Source organism: Monomorium pharaonis, chromosome 9 (assembly GCF_013373865.1).
Source record: "Monomorium pharaonis isolate MP-MQ-018 chromosome 9, ASM1337386v2, whole genome shotgun sequence".
In the NCBI taxonomy this organism is placed as follows: domain Eukaryota; kingdom Metazoa; phylum Arthropoda; class Insecta; order Hymenoptera; family Formicidae; genus Monomorium; species Monomorium pharaonis.
The window spans coordinates 786,239-807,628 of record NC_050475.1 but is presented as its reverse complement, the minus strand read 5'-3'; the positions used below and the strand labels follow the sequence as shown (position 1 = coordinate 807,628).

At 37.6% G+C, this 21,390-nt stretch overlaps 4 protein-coding genes across 7 annotated transcripts; 2 read left to right on the top strand and 2 right to left on the bottom strand.

The window, feature by feature from the left end:
• Positions 1 to 416: 416 nt before the first annotated feature.
• Positions 417 to 4,562, top strand: LOC105834437 (transcription initiation factor IIA subunit 1). Of its 3 annotated transcripts, none has more exons than XM_012676917.3 (7): positions 417 to 872; positions 1,709 to 1,919; positions 2,104 to 2,430; positions 2,652 to 2,857; positions 2,986 to 3,132; positions 3,198 to 3,287; positions 3,376 to 4,562. In XM_012676917.3, the coding sequence occupies exons 1-7, from the start codon at positions 849 to 851 to the stop codon at positions 3,481 to 3,483; spliced, it is 1,113 nt and encodes a 370-aa protein (XP_012532371.1). In that variant the 5' UTR covers positions 417 to 848; the 3' UTR covers positions 3,484 to 4,562. The 3 variants fall into 3 exon arrangements, with proteins under 3 accessions (XP_012532371.1, XP_028049302.1, XP_012532370.1); XM_028193501.2 differs by having other exon boundaries at positions 421 to 872; positions 2,149 to 2,430; positions 2,983 to 3,132; XM_012676916.3 differs by having other exon boundaries at positions 423 to 872; positions 2,983 to 3,132.
• Positions 4,563 to 5,892: 1,330 nt separating this feature from the next.
• LOC105834436 (peroxisomal membrane protein PEX13) lies at positions 5,893 to 8,941 on the bottom strand. Its single transcript, XM_012676913.3, has 5 exons — positions 8,541 to 8,941; positions 7,787 to 8,032; positions 7,278 to 7,525; positions 6,996 to 7,199; positions 5,893 to 6,761 (listed from the first exon to the last, which is right to left on the bottom strand). The coding sequence occupies exons 1-5, from the start codon at positions 8,606 to 8,608 to the stop codon at positions 6,364 to 6,366; spliced, it is 1,164 nt and encodes a 387-aa protein (XP_012532367.2). The 5' UTR covers positions 8,609 to 8,941; the 3' UTR covers positions 5,893 to 6,363.
• Positions 8,942 to 10,138: 1,197 nt separating this feature from the next.
• On the bottom strand, positions 10,139 to 14,714 carry LOC105834442 (ubiquitin-like modifier-activating enzyme atg7). Of its 2 annotated transcripts, XM_012676924.3 has the most exons (9): positions 13,625 to 14,714; positions 12,977 to 13,200; positions 12,330 to 12,801; positions 11,903 to 12,219; positions 11,511 to 11,811; positions 11,080 to 11,430; positions 10,823 to 10,938; positions 10,417 to 10,714; positions 10,139 to 10,221 (listed from the first exon to the last, which is right to left on the bottom strand). In XM_012676924.3, exons 2-9 carry the CDS (start codon positions 13,171 to 13,173, stop codon positions 10,177 to 10,179), a joined length of 2,097 nt encoding a protein of 698 aa, XP_012532378.1. In that variant the 5' UTR covers positions 13,174 to 13,200; positions 13,625 to 14,714; the 3' UTR covers positions 10,139 to 10,176. The 2 variants fall into 2 exon arrangements, with proteins under 2 accessions (XP_012532378.1, XP_012532379.1); XM_012676925.3 differs by lacking the exon at positions 13,625 to 14,714 and having other exon boundaries at positions 12,330 to 12,812; positions 12,977 to 13,060.
• Positions 14,715 to 14,738: 24 nt separating this feature from the next.
• LOC105834440 (cyclin-G-associated kinase) lies at positions 14,739 to 21,288 on the top strand. Its single transcript, XM_012676923.3, has 7 exons — positions 14,739 to 14,862; positions 16,260 to 16,321; positions 16,534 to 17,119; positions 17,547 to 18,355; positions 18,450 to 19,175; positions 19,275 to 20,393; positions 20,791 to 21,288. The coding sequence occupies exons 1-7, from the start codon at positions 14,739 to 14,741 to the stop codon at positions 20,896 to 20,898; spliced, it is 3,534 nt and encodes a 1,177-aa protein (XP_012532377.1). The 3' UTR covers positions 20,899 to 21,288.
• The last annotated feature ends 102 nt before the right edge of the window (positions 21,289 to 21,390 follow it).

Sequence of the window (21,390 nt, the reverse complement as noted above, 5' to 3'; positions counted from 1 at the left end):
TGCGCTACAAATATGGTGAGTTTGCGTAACGTCACGCCGATATGATTTCGATTAATCACAAGCTCCGATCAATAAGTTAACTCGCAAAGTGAATTTACTGAAATCGCACAAATGTTTCGCTTACAAAAAGCGCAATATAATGCAGCTACGAGTGATAAATAATACATCAGTATAATATTACAATCTATACATAGCATTTTATTTATCGTAAATTTTTCGAACGTTTCGATCGGAAGAATAAAGAAATTTCAGAATTGTCTTTTTCTCCTTGTCGACCGACAACCACAAAGCATGTTCGAAAAAACGCGCGCATATTTACATCGAGCATTCGCATTCGGCGCATGCGTCGCTGCGCTCGTGACGCGCCTGCGCGCAGGAGACCGGCCGCCTGCAGCGAATGCAGCGATGTAGATTTTGGATTTCTGCCACATGTCGCGGTTGTGGCGAGAAAGAAGAACCAAAAGCAAGTACCAATCGTACACTGAGCATTCACTGATTCTTTAATATTATTGGTTCTTACCCTTGGTTCTTCATCTCCTCCACAGCCGTGACTCGGTAACAGATTCTCAAAACTGGTAACATTGGCAGGCGCCTGTCGCAGTCACTGCGTGAGTTTATATGTTATAAGCAGCCAACCCGACGGTGTTCGTGGACGAAGGTGGAACTTGCTTTTGCATTCCCTGTTGCCGCGACTACCGTGAGATTCGTCTATCCTTCCCTCCTCTCTCAACGATGCATCGGTGTGGACACTGAGACGGCGACGCGGGCAGGCTACATCGTCGTCCCCGTCGTCGAATCGTCAGGGTTTTGTCCTCTCTCGGACGGGCGAGCGCGTCCACGCCGCCACGATGGCCCTCAGCCAGACCAGCGTGGTGAGTAAAAGCGTGGAACGAACGTCGTTAGAATGTCGTGGGCGAAAACGCACCTTCTGGACGGATTCCCCGACGGAAAAACCATCCCCCTGAGTTACCCGACACAGTGCCCCGCGCGCACGTCCGGTGACTCGGTGGCGCTTGATCGTGGAACAAACTTCGAGAAAACTGCAGCTCGTCTCGAGGATGATAGCGAGTAAAACGCGAGGCACGTCTGCGTCGCTCAGCATTCTTAGCACTCCGATTCTCGAGGGGGTTCACAATCTTCCATACCGTTGCTGCGTATCTGAAATGCCGAATCACTTGTGTTGCACTGTGATATCTCTGAGCAAACAATGTTCAGATGTTTACATATCGATTGTTTCATGCTTCAATACTGAAATCATTTTCTTAATGTATGATTCTTGTTTGTATCATAATAGAGACATTGATGTAAGTTGAATTAGGATCAGAGGATAACACAACCAGAATTGTCTATGCAATGTATAGTATTATGTTTCTTTTGTATCTTTAACACTTAAGTTTATATTTAATCATTGGCGAAGAGAATTTGAGTAGAAATCTAAGGAACATTAATAAAAGTTTTAATAAAGAAATTGGAGATGCCAGATGAATATTATTTGCATAACATTTTTATTTGTAAACTTACATTAGTTTTTATTTCTTAATGGGAATACATTTGCATACTTATGCTTATATAACATTTCAGTATAATTATTAATATGTGTTATAATGGATATATAAAGATTACATGAAATGCATGGTGTAAATCTTATATGTATTTTTAATATATCTACAAATACAAAAGACTGAATTCCACATAAATTATCTTACAGCTGAAATTATACAATACTGTGATAGAAGATGTAATATCGGGAGTGCGAGAGTCGTTTATAGACGAGGGTGTGGATGAGCAGGTCCTACAGGAGCTTAAGCAAATATGGGAAACAAAACTAATGGCTAGCAAAGCCGTGGAATTGAATCCAGATCCACCAGAGCCACAAGTTCCTCAGATCAATACGCACAAAGCTGTGTCTATCAATAAAGGTACATGTTAAAACAAATTGAGAACGTGCGATTAGCAAATGACTTCATTCTCAGTAAAATGCATTTATATGAGATGATTCACTGAGATTCTTCGAATGTTCTGGATGTTTCATTTGGTAGAGCATTTGGTAATAGTGATACATTTTGTATATATATACATATTACATATTCGATGTTGTAACAGCTAATGTAGGAAATCATTTTGTACAACCATCTGCTGGAAACACAGTGTCGCAAACGCAACCTCAACAACAACAATCGCAACAGCAACAAGCGCAGACACAATCGCAGCAACCATCACAACCTCAGCAACACACGCATCCTTCCACGGGAACAACGTTGCAACAACAGCAGCAACATTCGACGACGCCTGTGCAACAAGTGGTGGCCACTTCGGCGGTTCTCGCTGAGCGCCAAGTGCCGATACAGATCACCTTACCTCCACAAGCTGGTATTCCAGACGGACCACAGAGGATTTTAAGCATACAAGTTCCCGCATCTGCTCTTCAAGGTGAGGATCTTGTATTTCATAAAGAGCAACTTGTGCAGATTAAACTTTTTGTGTATTTAAATTTTGTTATATATATAAGTTTTATAATATAAATTATAAAAATACCTATAAATATTTGTCTAATGTTATTGTAATATATGTAATTTGCTGACGTATGTACACGCACGTACATACGTCAGCGAATTTATCTATGTAAATAAAAAAAATATTTCTTTTTTCAGCAAACCAGCTGCATACAATTTTAACAGGTCCAGTAATTTCTGCTGCTATGGGTCTTCCAGCGAATTTAGCTTCGACTCTGTTGCAACAGCATGTGAATTCCACGTTGCAAGGGCAAGCGACATTAACTCCATTGCAAGTGAATCAGCCGCTTCAAGTGGTTCCACAAAGTACAAACAATGTCACACAAAGGCCACCTCAAAATCAGGTAAAATGGAATATTTAACCTATACAAACTGAGAGAACATACCATAAAAGATAAGATAGTGGATAGTGGATAAATACACATGCACGTACATACACGTACGTAATATGCATTCTTCGCTCTTCCAGCAGCAAAATAATATAAATCAGTTAGATGGAGGAGTCGGTGACTCCACTGATGATGACGATGATGAAGAGGAAGAGGATAATGATGATGATGACGAAGATATGGATGAAAAAGAGGAAGAAGAAAATGATGAAGCGGCGACTCGTGAAGAGGTAAATACTTGTAAATAAATTGCAAATAATTTGAATAGGATTGTTTTACAAGATGATTGTGCTAGGAACCTCTTAATTCCGAGGATGACGTTACGGATGATGATCCCGCTGATCTATTCGATACCGATAATGTAGTCGTCTGTCAATATGATAAGGTATAAAATATATATTTGATTTTACAATTATATAAATTATTTCAAATTTAATTATATTTCATGTATGTTTATAACGTTTTGTTCTCAGATTACAAGGAGTCGAAATAAGTGGAAGTTTTATCTGAAGGACGGTATAATGAATCTAAGTGGAAAAGACTATGTATTCCAAAAGGCAAATGGGGATGCTGAATGGTAATTCTAGGTGCGATGTGAATATCGTGTTGCCCACAGTAAGCTCGACTCAGGGACACTGCGTGAAAAGGCAACTTGATAATGTGTTCACGTGAAACCGCGTTAATGCAAGAGATACCGACACAACTTTTACGACGATTCTTCTAATAATTGCGCGAAAAGCTGCTGCAAATGGAAACAATGATGAACGTTATCATATTATCACAAATATCATATTGTGTATACATCTTGTGTTGTATCTTTAACTCTTTGAATAGCAGGATTTTCAAGTGATGTTCAGATATCCATCCGATTCCACTTGTCAAAACTAGACAAATCGTAGACGAAAGTATTTTATTTTAACCCGTAATTTAATTTTTTGTTCTGATGTTATTATATTAGTCTTGAGTTTTCTTAATTATTTTGTTAATCTTTCACTTCTAAGAAAATTCAAGACTGAAAGTGAAGTGGGACATAGAGAACTTTTATATATACATATAAAAGTTTTCATGTAGTGCAAATTATGAACATACAAATGTAAAAAAATTATACGAGAGTCTTCTACTGTCAGTCATATGTTACTGGAAACTTGCTTGTGGGCGCCGAGATTCCTTTTAAAGAAAAAAAAAAATCATAAATTAGTTAGCTTTTTTTAGCAAATGAATGAACTTTATTGGAGTGGAGGTGCGTTAGGTATCTGCATAATTGTATATACACACACACACACACATATATATGTATGTATGTATGTATGTATGTATGTATAAAATATACACACAAACACACATACACATATATTGACGAAAGCACCATATCGATTAGTGAATCTGGAATCACTAACATCATGGAATGCAAAAATGGTACTCTATATAGGCATATATACATAATATATATTATATACATATATATTTTGAATTCCTCGATTATGAACTTTTTCACATGGAGAGGAAGTTTATGAGGAAAAACTTCCATTCTCTATTTGTGATCTGATTGATATCGTATGTGTACTTGAATTGAAGTTTTAAAGAATTGTAAACCACATGTGATTTGGCATAATAAATGTGTCTTATTGCTGTTGCCAGCACTGGTAAGTTAATTTATGAAGAATGAAGGTTTTTTTTAGGGATCTATATATATCGGAAAGTATCGGCGCTTAAATTGCTCTGAAAGCGATAAAACTTCAATCATTACTAACCAATGTCTGATCTTTACACAATTTATAGAATATCTTGACATTTTTTTAAGTATTGTCATATTATCCATTTGGTTTTCAAATTTTTGTATAATATATGGCAAATGCCTGTTTCCAATTGTCATTAATTTAATTTTTAGAACGGTTTTCGGATCAGTTTAAATCGCCTTAGTTAAATAAGTTGTAAGTTAGCAAATTTTAGTTTATTGTATGCGCCTAAAGTTTAAACGAAATCAGTGCCGTGAGCATGTTTATAAAAATTTATTCTTAAATTCTAATTTATGAGTGAAGATTAATGTTTAATTAATTTAAAATAATTGTTTAATTGAAGGACGATGATATATAAACAAACTTCTACAAAAAATGTGATTATGAACATGCCAAAATAGTGTGCAATTCATTTCTGTATTATATGGTATCACTTTGAAGAGAACTTGAAGATGCTCCAAGTATTGATATATTTTTAACTCTGGGTAAGTTATTTTAAACAATCTTTAATTTTTTAAAGTTACCAAAAAGAAGTATATATTTTATGAAAATTTTGGTGAAATTGGAAATCATATATCTTGTAGAATATGAATATATACAGGTGCTGTCTACAAAATATTACGGTATCTATGTTATGTTGTTCGTCATATGCCTTATATATACAATTCCAAGTTTAATTTATAAATTAAATTTCTTGGAATTTGCAAAATAAATGTTTCACAAAAAAACTTTTTTTTAATATTTGAATACAATCGCGTCTATGCTTCAACACATTTCGATCGATTTTTTAATTCAACAGCAGAAAAGGCAGACTTTTGATTAAAGTAATTTAATTTTTTTATGTTAACATCAATATAAAAAAATTATGTTTACATATAGCATTTATAGATATGATTCACAAAAATTCTATAATTATTAATTTTTGATGTTGAACATCTTGTGAGCTTGCAATTTTGACCCCTCCCATATTTTATAATTTACATACTGGCATAATAAACAGTTAATTATTCTATCTTGTTCGTCTGATTTTCAAATACATGATTGTATTGTCTTGTGCTTTATTTTACATGTGAGATTGTGAAACTGTTGTAAATATTCATTTACAAAGGGAGAGCTTGTAACATGCAATGACATGCAACCCATTAATTCCTATCTAAATCAGCATACGAGTAGTTATAAGTTAAACAATAATGAATGTGAAACTATAAATTTGTTTCTGTTAAACATTAATGCAAGATGGAATTAAAGCGCAAGTTTGAGATTGAGACAGTTTATTTGCACAAATTGATTGTAGGAAATAAGTTATTACGATATCCGCGAAATGGTTCGCGTTTGTCTTTTTTTCTTTGAATATTCAATCACATTAAATATACATATGTTACGAACTCCCCTCTACTTGAGTAACTTAAATATATATAGAAAAACGATGTTAAAAGTAATGAAATCTACAGTCCTTATTTTACACTAATCAATGAGCTTTTTTTCCGATAGAAATAAATCATTAAAAGTCTCGGTAAATACATACATGTAATGTAATATAATCATATATTGAAAAATTTTCATTGCGCTTTATTCGATATCCACTAAATATACGGCGCGTTTTGTAATATTTATATCATGTCCCGTAAAGATGTAGTAGGCCATATATTTAAGGTGGACAATATCACTTCGCGACTATTTGAAAGATTTAGATTGAGAGATCTTCCTTCCAATGCATTTTTTCGACTAAAGTTCATCCTTAATATTCTCAGAGAAGAGAGAATCAGTACTTTGTTGGGTAATGCCAGGCTCTGGCGTATTTATCTGTTCACCAGAAATGGTTGCATTCTGTGTGGAGATTGGAATTACCGTAGACGTGACATTTCCATTGCTTTCCGGTTCCGATTTCCTCTTCAATTGTCCCACTATAGTCACGTAATTGGCAGGTACTAAACCGACATTCCTATTGTCGGTGGCAATCCACCAACCTGGTATGCTCTTAGATTGCAGGGAGCGTGGCGCTAACCATATTTTCTGACCGGCTCTTAGGTTCAGTTCTTCATTGGAAACCGCCATGAAATCGTACATCGCTGTGGCCACGCACACAGCGTCCTCGCACTTCACCCATTCATTTGGATCGTTAACTGTAAATTTAACCGATATAGAAATGTTAAAGTATCAAAGTATAAAGATAAAAACAAATCACTAAAGAGAAAAAAAAAAGTTTATATAATATTATATAAATGTCTGTTTTAAAATATTTTGCTAAAAATTATATACTTTTCTAAGCACAAAGTTTAATGAGAGACGTAAGTTATTATTTATAAACTATCATTTTATTTAGATCTTGTATTCTTAGAGACATAAAAAATAATTACCTTTTACTTGATTCTGTCTTATACTGTTCGATATCTTGTGAATTAGATATGGAATCGCAACAAACACACCGAGAAGGAGAACGTTCATCCAAGGCGAAAGTCGTTCATTCGTCATTGCCGTCGTCTTCGTCCGTTCTCCGCCTGCCAACTGCGATATTGATTGCTGCCACAAATCTTCGGTGATGGCATTCTGCGTCTGAAGGCCTACAAATAAATTATTAAACGCTTACATAAATTATGTAAATCGAGACGAGAGAGTTTTTGATTACGCAAGAAGTTTACCAAGCATAAATAAAATTCTTCTGTAGACCCATTTCATGAAACGGATTAAAGCAAATGTGCTCAATAATTGGCCGAGTGTCGAACGTAGTCTACCAATGTTATCTGCCACACTTAAGATCGCCCTAAAGGAATTTGTCAATGCGAAATACGTCGATTCCAGCAACATCGTAATAGACGAAAATGTATGCAGCACAGTTTCCACTACACGAAAAGTCGATCTTGTGCTTTCCTCTGCATACTGTTGAAACCTGTGGTATAAAGAGCCAGTTTTTTTTAGCCACAGAATCTTAATAAATCATGATACTTTAGTAAAATTATTAAGTAAAAATATACAAGAGAGGAACAGATTGATGATTAACATTAAATATGCTTTTTTCTCCTTGATTTCATGTAATTAAATGGCTATTTCTATATTCCTTAAACACAATATAACATTAATGGAGAAAGTTCTAAAATTTCTTTCACATTCTTTATATCTTACTATAGACAACCCTTTTTCCTCAACATACCTGCTCTCTGCATCACCACTGTGTCCATAACTACTAGAATAAGGATTGTAACTACCAAAAGATCCATATCCACCATAACTCCTGTAACCACTTCCATATCCGTAGTTGCCATAGGTCTCGTAGCCGTAGCTCGAATTATACGGTCTGTAACTGTTGTATCCCAGGTAGCTTTGCGTTGGCTGGCGAGGTGGCACTGGAGGTGGAACAGCTCCAGTGGTTTGAAAGGACACACTTGGTCCCGGTATGCTAGATGGAATTGAAATTTTCACCGTTACACTACTGATGTATTTCTTCAATTAATGTAATCTTATCACAGTTTATGTTGTTTGTAGCAAAATGTCACTGAGAGAGATTAAACCGTGCCTGTCCTGTGGTAATGGAGAGAGAGAGAGAGAGAGAGAGAAAATGGAATAGAAAATTATAATTATAAATCTACATATTCCAAAAAAATTTACACAAAATATTAAACGATTATCAAGCGCTAAAACGTCAAGAGCAACGTCGAGAGATTAAGTCACCGATGATTAAATATGCAAATTGTATTTACTGTTCCTCCTACCTACTCATCTCGGTTTTATTTTTCTGCCAGATATACCGCAAGAATACCGCAAGATATTAAAACGCAGCATTAATGTGAGCGGACTGACGTTGCAGAACTTCGCAGCGAAATGGCCAGATAAATGCCCTTTGACACCGTCACGATATCGCAAATGCGTTTCACGCGAGGCGAGGTTATCAAGCGCCTATGTCTCACCTGGGCGAAATGCTGGAAGAGTTCCTGAGGTGATTGCCACTGATAGCGTTACTCTTTCCCGGTGCCATCGTGCGTCGGATCTCTCACACGTCCGTCTCGCTCGAGGATCCGTCACATTTGCGACATCGGCATGCACACAGCGCAAAAACACTGCTGATACTTTACTGATAGCGCGCGGTGCAAAGTTCACACGCGGCGCGCTGACAATAAGTTTTACTGCCGGAATAATTTATATACGTCTGATATAACTGACACTCCTCTTTCCGCGTTTAAAGAATACTCCGGGCGGCCGAGGAAATGTCGCGAAATGTCCTCCGTGAGTTAATTATTTCATATTGACGTATTAAGGCCTGTCCAGATGTGAGCACTCGAAGCATTCGCTCGTGAACGCTCGCGAAAGGCGGACATAATCGATAAAATTGTCCCGGCTTTCTCTCTACGGCAATAAGAAACGTTTAGGAGACGGCAGCTTCGACTCGTATCACTTTTTTTGCCGAATTGAAGAATCTTTCTTCGGCGCGGTGATTGACCTTGTAGATTTTTAAAATTCAAATTTTTCGACAATGTGAGATTTTTTTAGGCTGATGAGATGATTTTTGTAAGCCCGAATTCATGGAACTCTCGTGGACTCTCGCCAATTCCCAGAGCTCATTTCTTGTGTTTAATTTAAAGTTTTCTGAAATATTTTCTCATTTAATTATATAATAAATAATAATAAACAAAAATTAAGTAATTATAAATACTGTAATTATACGATTATATAATTAAAAAATTTTTACATAACAAAATCAATGGCACACTGTAATAATTTTTTAAAAATATAGTACGTATAATACAAACATATAAAAAATGAATAAGATATGCCTAAACTTTCAAGGTTTGCATATATTTAAAATGAACAAGTTTACAGGTATATTTTTATAAGGAGATATAAAAACATGATGAAATTAACGATTAAAAAGTATTTTAGACAATAACGTCTAGTAAACAGATATCTATAGATCTAAAATCGTATGACAGTGATTAAAAATTCATTAATCATTTCCCAGCGCATGACAATATGATTGCAGTTTCATATAATTCTATATTGAAATATAAATCTTGTATATATATTTCTCTGCAATTACAAGATAAAAAACTAAGTACTTATACAGAAGCAATGAGTTCTAATGTTTCTCACAAACAAAAGTACATTATCGTTCATGGTATAAAAATTACAATGTTAGATAAATCTCAGTAATAATAGTAAAATTATTATAGATCACAGATATACATACACGTAAACTTAAAATAATGTAACAAGGACAATTATGCGGAACTGAAGAAGTGAAAGCACAAAAACTTTCATGTGTATATATATATATATACATATATATATATATATATATATATATATATATATATATATATATCTGTATTAACAATCTTTTGCTAAAGGTTTTGATTCTATAAACTGTAACTTTGATTAATTTAAATTTGTGCTCTTCTTCTTTAAAATGGCTTATTCCGCATATACATATATATTATATGTATATTTTTATTTATTCATATAAAAACCGTGCAAGCAGTTTATATATAAAATTCATGTTTTGTACGCATTTTGTTATTTTTTCTGCTGTCTTTTTAAATCGCTGCTTCACGACTCTTCATCTTCGCTCGAAGTCTCCATTGTATAACACAACTGAAAAGTGAGAAATACACATTTATCGATGCATAACATTAAATGCAATGTGAATGAGTTTTTTAATATTCAGTCAAGCAATTAAAATATATTATTATATTTTAATTTTTTCTTTAATACAATTTTGAAACCAGCTTATATAAAGGAATATATAGAAATGGTTTAAAAAGTATTTTAGATGCAAATATTATATACCTCATCCAGATCTGATCTTTTCAATACTTCTTCGAGTCCTGATAATTTCTCGAGATAATTTGGCATATTGCAAGCGTCGAGTACGAAAGCAAAATCGCGCTGTCGATATTCCTTAATCAAAGGCGTCGAGCATGCTGTACAGAATGGCGATCTATGCGTGATGGTCAATTTCATATCATGGCTCCAAAGCGAGCCTCGTATCGTGTGAGGTACGCCACCCAATAATCCTACCAACGAATTATCGACATTCTCTCGACAATCGTCCCTATCATTATTCATAAGAGCTCTAGCTGAAATTCTGAAAAATACGAAATTAGATTAAACCAGACCTATTATATAATATGTTAGTGAAATTATGTCATCCAATTCTATTATATTATCAATTTATATTTGAATTTAGCCTCACCCTTGGAAATGTTGCGTTACCGCCATGAGTAATTCGACTGCTAAACCTGCGGCGATTTGTGATAATCCTGGTCGACTCACAGTGCATTGCTGATCAAGCGTTCTATCAGTTTGCGACTAGAATGAAAATGAAAATGAAAATAGCAATCATAAAACGTATCTCTTTAAAAATTAGTTTTTAATTTGCAAGTTAATTTACATTTACATCCTTTTTAGGAGATTTATTATAAGATATAAAAATAAAACATGTATACTAACATTTCCAGGTTGTGTTACATCGTTACAAAAGTAACATCCGAGATCGTGTCCCGCGGGGTTCTGCACTGTTAAATTAGGCGAAGCGGGATCGGAAAGAGTGTCGCGTGTGCCGTGTCGTTGTACTGTGTACGAATCAAAACCTAAAGCGGCGTTGATAGCTATTTTATTCGTCGCAGCGCACAATAAGGTCGGCAGCCACCTCGCTTCACGCGAATCCAGAAGCAAGAATACCACGTCGTGGCTGGTCACGAGTTCTTGCAGCTTGCTCACGGCTTCCCTAGTCGTCTCCATCATACTCTGGCCAACTACGTGACCAGGCATGGGAATATGCAGGACTACACCTTCCACATTCTACAATATCAAATTATTTTATCAATAGCTGCGTTCTTTTTGTCGAAATATCGTCTCGATAATTTAATAGGTAGACTTGCCATACTAGGACGTATTCTGAGTAAAGCGTCTTTCGCGGCGTGCACCTTATGCCGACGTTGCACCGCATCCTCATGCGTATATAGACTCTGGCGCACCGTATTGCTATGAGAGACGGTAGAATTATCTACGAGCGTCATATTGTTAATACCCCAACCAAGAAGTACTCTCGCCACGGAACATCCGAGTGTACCGGCACCTAACAGAAGGCATCGTAGACCACTGATCTTTTCCAAATCTAGATCAGGGACAAGGCGCCATTTCATCAATTTCAGATTTAAACTGACCGCTCGGTCTGATAGTCTGACATAACATAAAAATGTAAATAGTATTCCTGTAAATCTCTTCATATGTAGAAATTGTTTTTACCTGGCTGAATAAAACTCGAACTTACTTGGCAGGATCCATAATGTTGGACAAATTTACAATGTTAGGGCCCATTTTTCCATTTACGTTAGATTCCCATCCTACCAAGTGTCCTTCAGAAATTGCTTTTTTTATAGCTTCCATGTCTTTATCCTTTTTGAATCTGAGTGTAAATATAATTGCAGTCTGCACTTTATCACTCCTTAATGACAAGACTTTAATGTCATGAGTAAAGCAATACATAGGGCAATGCCATAGTAAAAGGCACAGAAGATTTCGCAAAGGCCATCCAGGTTCTGCACTAACGCAAGGATCGTAAAATGCAAAGTAGACCTCATTCTTTTCCTAACAAAATTGAATATTATATTTTTAAATCAAGTTATTAATAACAAGTCTTTTTTATTACATATAATATAAAAATAAGATAACCAGAATTCATTCACCAAAAGTTGTACCTGCTGCGAATCTCCTTTATTGCTTAGTTTTGCATATTCCACTCCTTTCGACAAATCATCAACATTTAAATCATCCTTTCCAGATACGAAAACTGTGAAAAAGTTCCTTGCTCTTGCATCTAGCTGAAAAAAGCTTGTCAATAATTTCTCTATTTGACTAGACGTAAATTCGCTTGCTGCAAATTTTGTTGGTGTGACCGACAGAGTTTCAGGTAATGAGAAAGGAGCTGGATGCGCGACCCAATAATAAAATTTGTACTTCTTTAAATCCGAATATGCAAATGTTAAAAACACCGAGAGCCTCCAAGGCTCCTGCAGAGCTGTACCATCTTTAATGCTATCGACAACGCATCTGCCCATGGTATCGATAAACTTCTCGGGATTTATCTGTCTAAATGCCTCGTAAGTGTTCGTGTTAATCATGTAGCCGTAGCAAGCTACTCCAGCTTTGTGAGAAGTTGTCTCCAGGTTTCTGAAACTCATCTAAATGGAGCTTATCTTGTTACATTGACATGGAATTTATGTATCATTACTATATCATTAAAACAATTACTGTTAATACAGATGCAAATTGTAACATATAATTTAATCTATTTTTTATTTAAAAAATCATAAATGTTGTATTCTCATACTTGGGTGATACTCACTCATTAAATGACGTGCAATCAACCATTAACGGATTAGTTCTCCCTTGATCCATTGGCTGAAGCGAAAAACTTCCCCATAAATGTATCTTGGACTTTTCATCCAGCTTTAACTTGTCAATTTTTAATTCTGCAAATTTTGCCCAAAACGTTGGGTCCGTTGCCGTTTTCAATTTCGTGAATCTTATCACCTCAGACATCTTTGGAAATTAATAATCTATTTAAATCTAAAAAAACAAAAAATAATAAGGTAAATAAAAAACAAGAAAAAATAAGTAAATAAAGTAAATAAAGAACATGTTGCAACAAACAGAAACGACAATATACAAATGCTTCTTTGCCATATAGGTAAGATTTCACAGACATGTTATTTCTAGATCATAATTCTGCATCAGGGGGTCTATTCTTGAATTTATTCGCAAGAGAAACGTATTCGCAAATTCTGATCTTACAGAAAAGTTGGAAATTTATTGGCTATCGTATGGCTATTAACCAATAAACTTACAACTTTCTGTTAGAGCGAGTATTTGCGTATACGTTTCTCTTGCGAATGACTTCAAGAATAGGGGCCCTGCTTTTAAAAACAATTTCTCAAATCATCAGCTGTAGATGTGTTGATAGTGAGTCATGCACTTTTAAAATAGTATGTACCTTTTCAATATATCTGGTACTCCTTCTCTAGACTGCGAATTAACGCTCATTAATACACTCGCGTGTCAGATTCATATGAAGTAATTATCAGCAACAATCCCTGTCATTATACGAAGCAAATGATAAATAGAAAAAGTATGTATATACGAGAACAAAGTAAACAAAGACGGGAGTTGACTTATCGACCGTCGCGTCGCTTCTGTCGCATGTTGCGTTCGCCGTGGTTCGCTGCGCGCATCTGAAATTAGGTGCATTTGTCACATGCGCGCCTAACTTCAGATGCGAGATGATAGAATCGTGTATATGCAAGTCACGTTCCGTGAAAATTTTGTGAGATTCGTCCGCGATTTCAGGCGATTTTCTCGTGAGATAAGCGATAACTTTTCGGTGAAATCTCGATTAAATTATATTAAACATTTATTAATAAATAAATTCCAAATATTTGCTTTTAAAGATATCGCCGAAAGCTATTGCATTCTTAAACTCTGCAAGATTCAAAAAGATATATAAAACAAGAGCTCTTGAAATGTTCGTCGTCGAAATGGTTTTTCTGTAATAGTAGGTGTGCGATATCTCTTCGTGGAAAGAATATTGCAATCGGCATGCAGACGCGATTGCACGGCGCGTGAGCAAGTGGGGCAGGCTAGAGAGGAGTTGAAGGCGCGTCGGGAACGATCGTGAGAATCGCGAGGACGATTTCGCAATCTGTAATCGGCGTCATGGCTGATTCCGACACGTTTCTCTTCTTTCCATGGTTTTTCCACGGTATGCTTCGAAAATATTTTGCGCAAGCTAACGAATCTCTGGGGCCGAGCGAATGTAAACCTGGTACATTTATAACATATGTGTAAGCTTGCATATGTATAAATTTATAATTAATTTCTTCGCGGTCATCGCAAAATTTGCATATTTGAAAAGTAAAATCGGCAAACGCCTGAAGTTAGCCACCGAAGCGCAACGGCTGAGCGCGCCGACTGCGCGTGCGCGCGCGCCGATGGTACCGCCGCACCGCACCAATATGGCCGCACGGTATCGGCTGTCCGTAACGACGCGACAGTGAGACGGGGCTATCCGCGGGGGGTTGCCCACCGAGGCAGCAGGTCCACGGAGAAATATGTCGGACTACCTGAGGTCCGCGCTCGGGTACCTGAACGGTGGCACCAGCGGCAACGAGTACGTTGGCCAGACGCTGGACATCAACAACGTGAAGCTAAGGGTGACACGACTGATCGCCGAGGGTGAGTCTATCATCATCTCCTCCGGGTGGCGCGGACGCTCCGGCTGATCCCGGCTGTCAGATCTCGTTCCGGCGGCACCTCCTACCCGCGATTAGAACTGATAATGTCGACTGCGTCGACTTTCTCTCCTCCTCGTCGAATAAGGGGCTGGCACGGAAGGGGTGAGGAGAGGAGAGAGGAGCCGCGCCAGATGATCCACACTTTGATCTCGTGTGACATCTGTCTTTTCTGTCATGTGTCAAGCGTGCTTTGACACGCGGGCAGACTGCGCCAGGCACGCACGTCACGGATGAGCTGTTCTCGTAAGCTCATATTAGCATCTTTCCCTCTCTGTCGCACGCGCTCACGTTCCACCGTCGATCGCGTGTCGTCGGATGCTGTCCGTCAGTTGCTGACCCTATTTTCTTAAACAATCGTGGTTTGTTGCGAATTTTAAGAATTCGGGCGATTCCGTTCCCTTTGAGTTCTTAGAGTTCGCAGCTTTTTTGCGCTGCGAAGCTATGTAGATCTTTCTTTCTAATTATATTTAGAATCTATTGATTGCATTAATATAGCTCTTAAGCTAATTCTATATAATAGTGTAAATGTAGTTGTAAGTGGCTGTAAAGTAGTTATTGTGAGATGCAGTTACACGTCCGTTTTCATCAAAGTAAATTGACTTTAATCTCAGCTCTTATCTTATTCTTAGAATTAAAAAAAGATAAAAGGGAAGTTAAGCTGAGATTAAAACTTATTTGGATTGGCAGAAATGGAACGTATAACTGCGCCTTATAACCACTTACAACTACTCTGTTCTAAAATGATTCTTATTTTAATTGAATTGTTATGCAGTTTAACAACATTGGATATTTAAAGCATCACAACATCCAAGAATTCGATTTATCAGAAAATTTAAATTTTTAAGGGAATTTTATAGTTTAATTCAGGTATTTATTTGATACAGTTTTGCAAATTTAGCAAGTTATAAAAAAAAATAAAAACCAAGGTAATTTAGATATATGTTATGTAGGATATTTTCTTTGATTTCTACCGTTTTAACATTTTTGGTTGAAATTTATAAAATTAGTCTTTTACACATATGTAGAGTGAAAATTTTAATTGCTAAATTTATTACTCCAAATTAGATCATTTATATTTTAAATAAAATGATACATTATTGAATTTATAAACATATAAAAAAATCTCTTTAAATTAATGTTTTTGCAATTTAATTTGGAACAGTCATGAATATTTACAGAAATTTGCAACTTTGTAAACTGAATGGACACACACGCATAATAAATAACATATATTTATGCGCATGTTAAAACCATGAGCGATAGATGTGTAGCTTTCGTAATCGAATTATGTATCATTATTAACATTTAGATAATTTGTGGCAAACATCGTATCAACAGGTGGATGGGCATTGGTGTTTGCGGTAGAAGATGTCACTACAGGAAAAGAATATGCACTTAAGGTAAATAAATTAATTTAACATTATCTTTACAATTTATTTTGGTTTGTTACACTGTTATTAACAAAGGTTATTTCTTGTTTAAAGTACAAATTAAAGAATTAGAAACTGTATATAATATTATGCTTTAATTGATCTTATCTCAATTTTAATTATGTTGCATACAATTAAAATCACGGTCATATATTAATTATTGTTATTTTTGTTATCATTAGAGACTTATCGCCGCCGATGAAGATGCAAACAGAGCCATTATACAAGAGATAGAAACGTTGAAGAGACTGGCGAATCATCCAAATATTATACAGTTTTTGTATGCTCAACGGTTGGAGCGAGGGGAGCGTAAGGGATATGAATACCTGGTCGTTACTGAGCTATGTCCTGGCGGTACGGTAGCCGATATACTCAGGAGCGTGTCTGTAAACACGCTGACTCTCGCCCAGGTGTGTAAGATAGCCTATCAAGCGACGCGTGCGGTGCATCACATGCACAGCCAGCAGCCAGAACCTTTGGTGCATCGGGACATCAAGCTGGAGAATTTTTTGCTCGGGAGAGACGGCCTCGTGAAACTTTGTGACTTTGGTAGCGCCACAACACAGCAGATATTACCGGATCCATCATGGAATGCTCAAAAACGTGCTACTCTGGAGGATCAGATGGCCAAGTACACGACCCCTATGTATCGCGCCCCGGAAATGATGGACACATGGAACAATGAACCTATAGGACCTCCGGTAGACTGTTGGGCCTTAGGATGTATATTGTATTCTTTGATCACATTGCGGCATCCTTTCCCTGAAGGTGAGATAATCAACGATTTGCTAAATATTGAATTAACTAGAGCATACAGATATTATAATTGATAATGAATGGAAATAGAAAACGACTTGTTAGAAAGGAAACATGTTTAAACATTTTCTTTTGTTTTAAAGATATAGAGAGTAAAATGTAATTTAGATGATTCAAAATATGATAACATAATTTTTTCCTTAACACTCTTTTAACATTTTTATAATAGAATTATTAAAAATATTAGTAATATTTTTTAAATAAAAGTTAAATAATTTAATAGAATATTTATACAGATAAATAAATAGAAAATTATCAAAGATATTGTTGTTAAAAATAAATACTTTTAAATATTATTTAAACTTGAACATATATACTAATTTTATTAGAGTAATTTTTATTAGAGATAATATTTATTAGAAAATTTTTTGTCATGCAGGTAACAAATTAGCAATCGTGAATGGCAAGTATCCACCGTTACCGCCCAATCCACGGTACGCATGTTTGCACGACTTGGTGAAGGGATGTCTGCAAGTTTCGCCCATACAGAGGCTGACGACCGCTCAGCTCTTGGAACGCCTGGCGGCAATTGCCGAGTCGAACGACTTTGATCTCAGAGAACCGCCGCAGATCGATGTCGCAATCAAGCCGTCACCACCCCCGCGTCCAACACCACCACCACCATCGTCGAATCAGACAACACCGATGTCAGTCCCTCCGCGTACCACTGCGCCTGTAACAATGCCGCCGCCAAGACCGGCGCCCGTGCAGACGGCGGCGGTGTCCAAGGTTCCGGCTCCTCAGAGTACGACTGGCCTATTCAATTCGCTGAGAGGCGGCGCCGGTAGCATCCTGCGCAATCTGAAAGACACCTCCAGCAAGGTGATGCACACTGTACAACAGAGTATGGCCCGAACGGAACTGGATGCGAGTTATCTGACGTCGCGCATACTCGTTATGCCATATCCGGCTGACGGAATCGAGTCTGCCTATCGGGCTAATCATGTGGAGGACGTGAGAGCCTTTCTCCACGCTAGGCATCCGCCGCCCGCCAAGATCCAGCTTTACAACCTGTCCCGCGGTCGACCAAACGTCACGCGACTCTCCGGCAGGCACATTGATTGTTCGTTCGCTTACGCCACCCCAGAATCGAATGCGCCCATGTTGTTCGCTCTATATCAGATCTGTCAAGATATCTATCAATATCTGAATGCCGATTTCAATCACGTGGTCGTGCTATATTGTACTGTGAGTATTTCGCAATCTAAGTTGCGCGATCAAACAACTCGCTAAGTGACACGACTCGCAATGTTGCGGTTATTTTACCAATTTGTCTTTCCAGGACGGGTATCGAGCGAGTGCTACAGTGGCATGCACTCTGCTGATTTACTGCAGGGCCCTGATCACCGTTGAGGAGGCGATTGCCCTGTTCACAACGAGACGCTGCCAGCCGCCGCATCTGCAACCCTCGGAATTACGCAGTATTAATTACATGAGTATGCTCAGTGGCGGCCAGCCTCCGCACACGAAACCGCTTATTCTTCGTTCCGTTATCATACAGCCGGTGCCGTTGTTCACTAGAGCGAAAGACGGCTGTCGGCCGTATATAGAGATTTACAGTAATGGTGCGCTAGTCTTCACGACGAAAAAAGCTAATTACGAAGAGATGAAACTGTTCGGAATCATGGAGGGCAAGATCTGCCTGATTCTGGGAGACGCGGCCGTGCGCGGTGATGTCACTCTCGTGATATACCACGCCAGGCAACAGCTCGGCCGTGTGATTGGCATTAAAATTGCTTCAGTACACTTTCATACTGGCTACATCCCTATCACCGAGAACACCTTGACGTTTGAGAAATGCGACCTGGACGATGCACCCGAGATCGGCGGCAAGTTCCGCTTTGTACTGAATGTCATGATAGGGGAGGAAAATTCGAAAATGTCGAGGGTACCGGCGCCGTGGGAAGCAGAATCGTGTGTCAAGCCTGTACCGGATCCTCTGTTTGGTTCAACATTAGAAAAAGAGGAAACTCTAGAGACCTTTAGGACAGCTCCTCATCAGGAGGAGGTAGAATATTTCGTCTTATTATTTATTATATATATATTAACATTAAATGTATAATATTGAAAAATGAATGATGATCGATAATAATTGATGTTATTGCAGATTCAGAAAGTATCGTCGAACGAAATCGACAAAATTTCACAACACGAAGCGGTACCTCAGCAGCCGGAACAGCCGAAAGAGGAAGAGTCATCAAGCAAGATCGAAGAGAACAGCTTTCAGGAGGCTGATTTGTTAAATCTCGGCATGCCGGAAAATACCAATAATACCTCAAGTACTTCCGCATCGGCGGCAAATCCAGGATTAGATATATTTTCTAATTCTAGTCAGAATGAAAACGATCTCTTGGGTGGTTTCGGCGTGTCGGCGCCGAAGACTGCCAATTCGATACCTTTAATTAACAATAACGCCTCGACTGATTTGCTGTTCGGACATGACAGTTCTGCGACAAGGAGCAGTCACACTCCTAGCAACAACAATTTGAACATGAACGACTTGCTATTTGGACAGAGTCAGACAACGCCATCGAGTAAGGAAGTCAATGATCTAATGTTCGATCCGTTGGGTGGAAACGCTTCGGGCAATCTTTTCGGCGATCTCGCGGCGGATACCGCGAAATTGAACACCACTAAGATCCCGAATCCCGAAGAAAATTTTCCGCGAAATGCTAGTGTGCCGAACTTCGCCGCTCAGATTAATAAGGATCCGTTTGCTAATCTAACCGGCTCATTGGGCGCCGGTCTCACGGGCAGTTGGAATGGCACGCCGAAGAATTCAAATACCCCGCGGTCGGCGAGCCCGGTACCCGCGAGCACGCCGATCCATTCCAGCCCGAATACGATGCATAAACCCAACGAAGCGAGTAATGGTGCAAACAGTGGCACCTCGAAGGAGAAAACAAGCGGCGATGCGTTTGAGGATCTGCTTGGTAGCCAGGGATACAATTTCTTCAGCTCGCGTAAGGCAGATAAGGACAGCCCGAAGACAATAAATCAGATGCGAAAAGTCGAAGCGGCGAAGTCAATGGATCCCGACAGATTGAAGATCGCCGAGTGGACGGAAGGCAAAAAAGGAAATTTGCGGGCCTTGCTTTGCTCGATGCATACAGTTATGTGGTCAGACGCTGAAAGATGGCAACGTTGCGAAATGCATCAACTGGTCACGGCTGCGGACGTCAAAAAAGCTTATAGAAAAGCTTGCTTAGCTGTGCATCCAGACAAGGTACTTGAATTTCGACGAATATTATATAATTCTTTTTTATTTTAGCGTAAATATAATTTTTTTTAAAATTATTTACAAAATATTAATATCTTAATTTTCCAATAAATGTTGAGATAAATGATCAGTAATAACAGCGATCCATTTTATAATTAATTATTAATTTGTACTGTTTTCTTTTTGACTGTTAATGAAGTCGATATTATTACTTGTTAATTTAAATATTAATGTTACAGAGTGTATATTAAACAGAAGAGAAAATTACCATGTACTTTACATTTACTTAAAATAATTATTTTGGTATTTAAACAATTTAGTGAAAGTAATTTTTAAATTAATTTTAAATTAAAAATTAATTTAAAAGAAAAAAATTTAACGTGAATCTGTTTCTGTGTTGCAGCAAGTAGGCACACCAAATGAGAATATAGCAAAGTTGATTTTCATGGAGCTGAACAATGCATGGAGTACGTTCGAAAACGATGCGTCGCAACAGAATCTATTTAGCTAATTTTAATGATTATTATCTGTTATTGAGAATCTATCTCTGTAATTAATTTAGTTCCTAGCGGAAGGGGAGCTAAGCGGGTGAAGCAGGGATCTTGTTATCCCGTTGGGATAACTGCATCCATGTAATTGTGCATTCCGATGACATTATTTTAGCTGTAGAGAGAAAGACAGGGTGCGCGAGAGCGAGAGAGAGAAAGTAAAGTCTTCAGAGGTGACAGCGAGTTCGGCGAAGCAGTGCTTCGGGACATGTCTCCTTATTGTTTCAACGCCTTGTAAACCTAGTTAAAATGCCCCCAATTATGGCAGTGCGGCGTAACGTATATATGTATATAACGCAAATGTACATTAAAAAGAGGATCCTAAATATATGAAGCTATTTTCCGGCCGAAAAGTACTTTGCACTCTTGTCCATTGAAGATTCGAAGATCGCTGTAGAGGTATTCCGTACATCACAATATATTTGCCATTATTTTAATTATGAAAAAAAAAATGT

What these genes read in the sequence shown, in the direction of transcription:
- LOC105834437 (XM_012676916.3), top strand. Translation starts at nt 849, where the DNA reads ATGGCCCTCAGCCAGACCAGCGTG. An exon ending in CCCTCAGCCAGACCAGCGTG is followed by an intron (nt 873 to 1,708) that starts GTGAGTAAAAGC and finishes ATTATCTTACAG; the next exon opens with CTGAAATTATACAATACTGT. An exon ending in TCGTCTGTCAATATGATAAG is followed by an intron (nt 3,288 to 3,375) that starts GTATAAAATATA and finishes TTTTGTTCTCAG; the next exon opens with ATTACAAGGAGTCGAAATAA.
- LOC105834436 (XM_012676913.3), bottom strand. Translation starts at nt 8,608, where the DNA reads ATGGCACCGGGAAAGAGTAACGCTATCAGTGGCAATCACCTCAGGAAC. An exon ending in TCTTCCAGCATTTCGCCCAG is followed by an intron (nt 8,033 to 8,540) that starts GTGAGACATAGG and finishes AATTCCATCTAG; the next exon opens with CATACCGGGACCAAGTGTGT. An exon ending in AAGAATTTTATTTATGCTTG is followed by an intron (nt 7,200 to 7,277) that starts GTAAACTTCTTG and finishes ATTTATTTGTAG; the next exon opens with GCCTTCAGACGCAGAATGCC.
- LOC105834442 (XM_012676924.3), bottom strand. Translation starts at nt 13,173, where the DNA reads ATGTCTGAGGTGATAAGATTCACGAAATTGAAAACGGCAACGGACCCA. An exon ending in AACATTATGGATCCTGCCAA is followed by an intron (nt 11,812 to 11,902) that starts GTAAGTTCGAGT and finishes ATGTTATGTCAG; the next exon opens with ACTATCAGACCGAGCGGTCA. An exon ending in TCAGAATACGTCCTAGTATG is followed by an intron (nt 11,431 to 11,510) that starts GCAAGTCTACCT and finishes TTGATATTGTAG; the next exon opens with AATGTGGAAGGTGTAGTCCT.
- LOC105834440 (XM_012676923.3), top strand. Translation starts at nt 14,739, where the DNA reads ATGTCGGACTACCTGAGGTCCGCGCTCGGGTACCTGAACGGTGGCACC. An exon ending in GACACGACTGATCGCCGAGG is followed by an intron (nt 14,863 to 16,259) that starts GTGAGTCTATCA and finishes TCGTATCAACAG; the next exon opens with GTGGATGGGCATTGGTGTTT. An exon ending in GCGGCATCCTTTCCCTGAAG is followed by an intron (nt 17,120 to 17,546) that starts GTGAGATAATCA and finishes TTTGTCATGCAG; the next exon opens with GTAACAAATTAGCAATCGTG.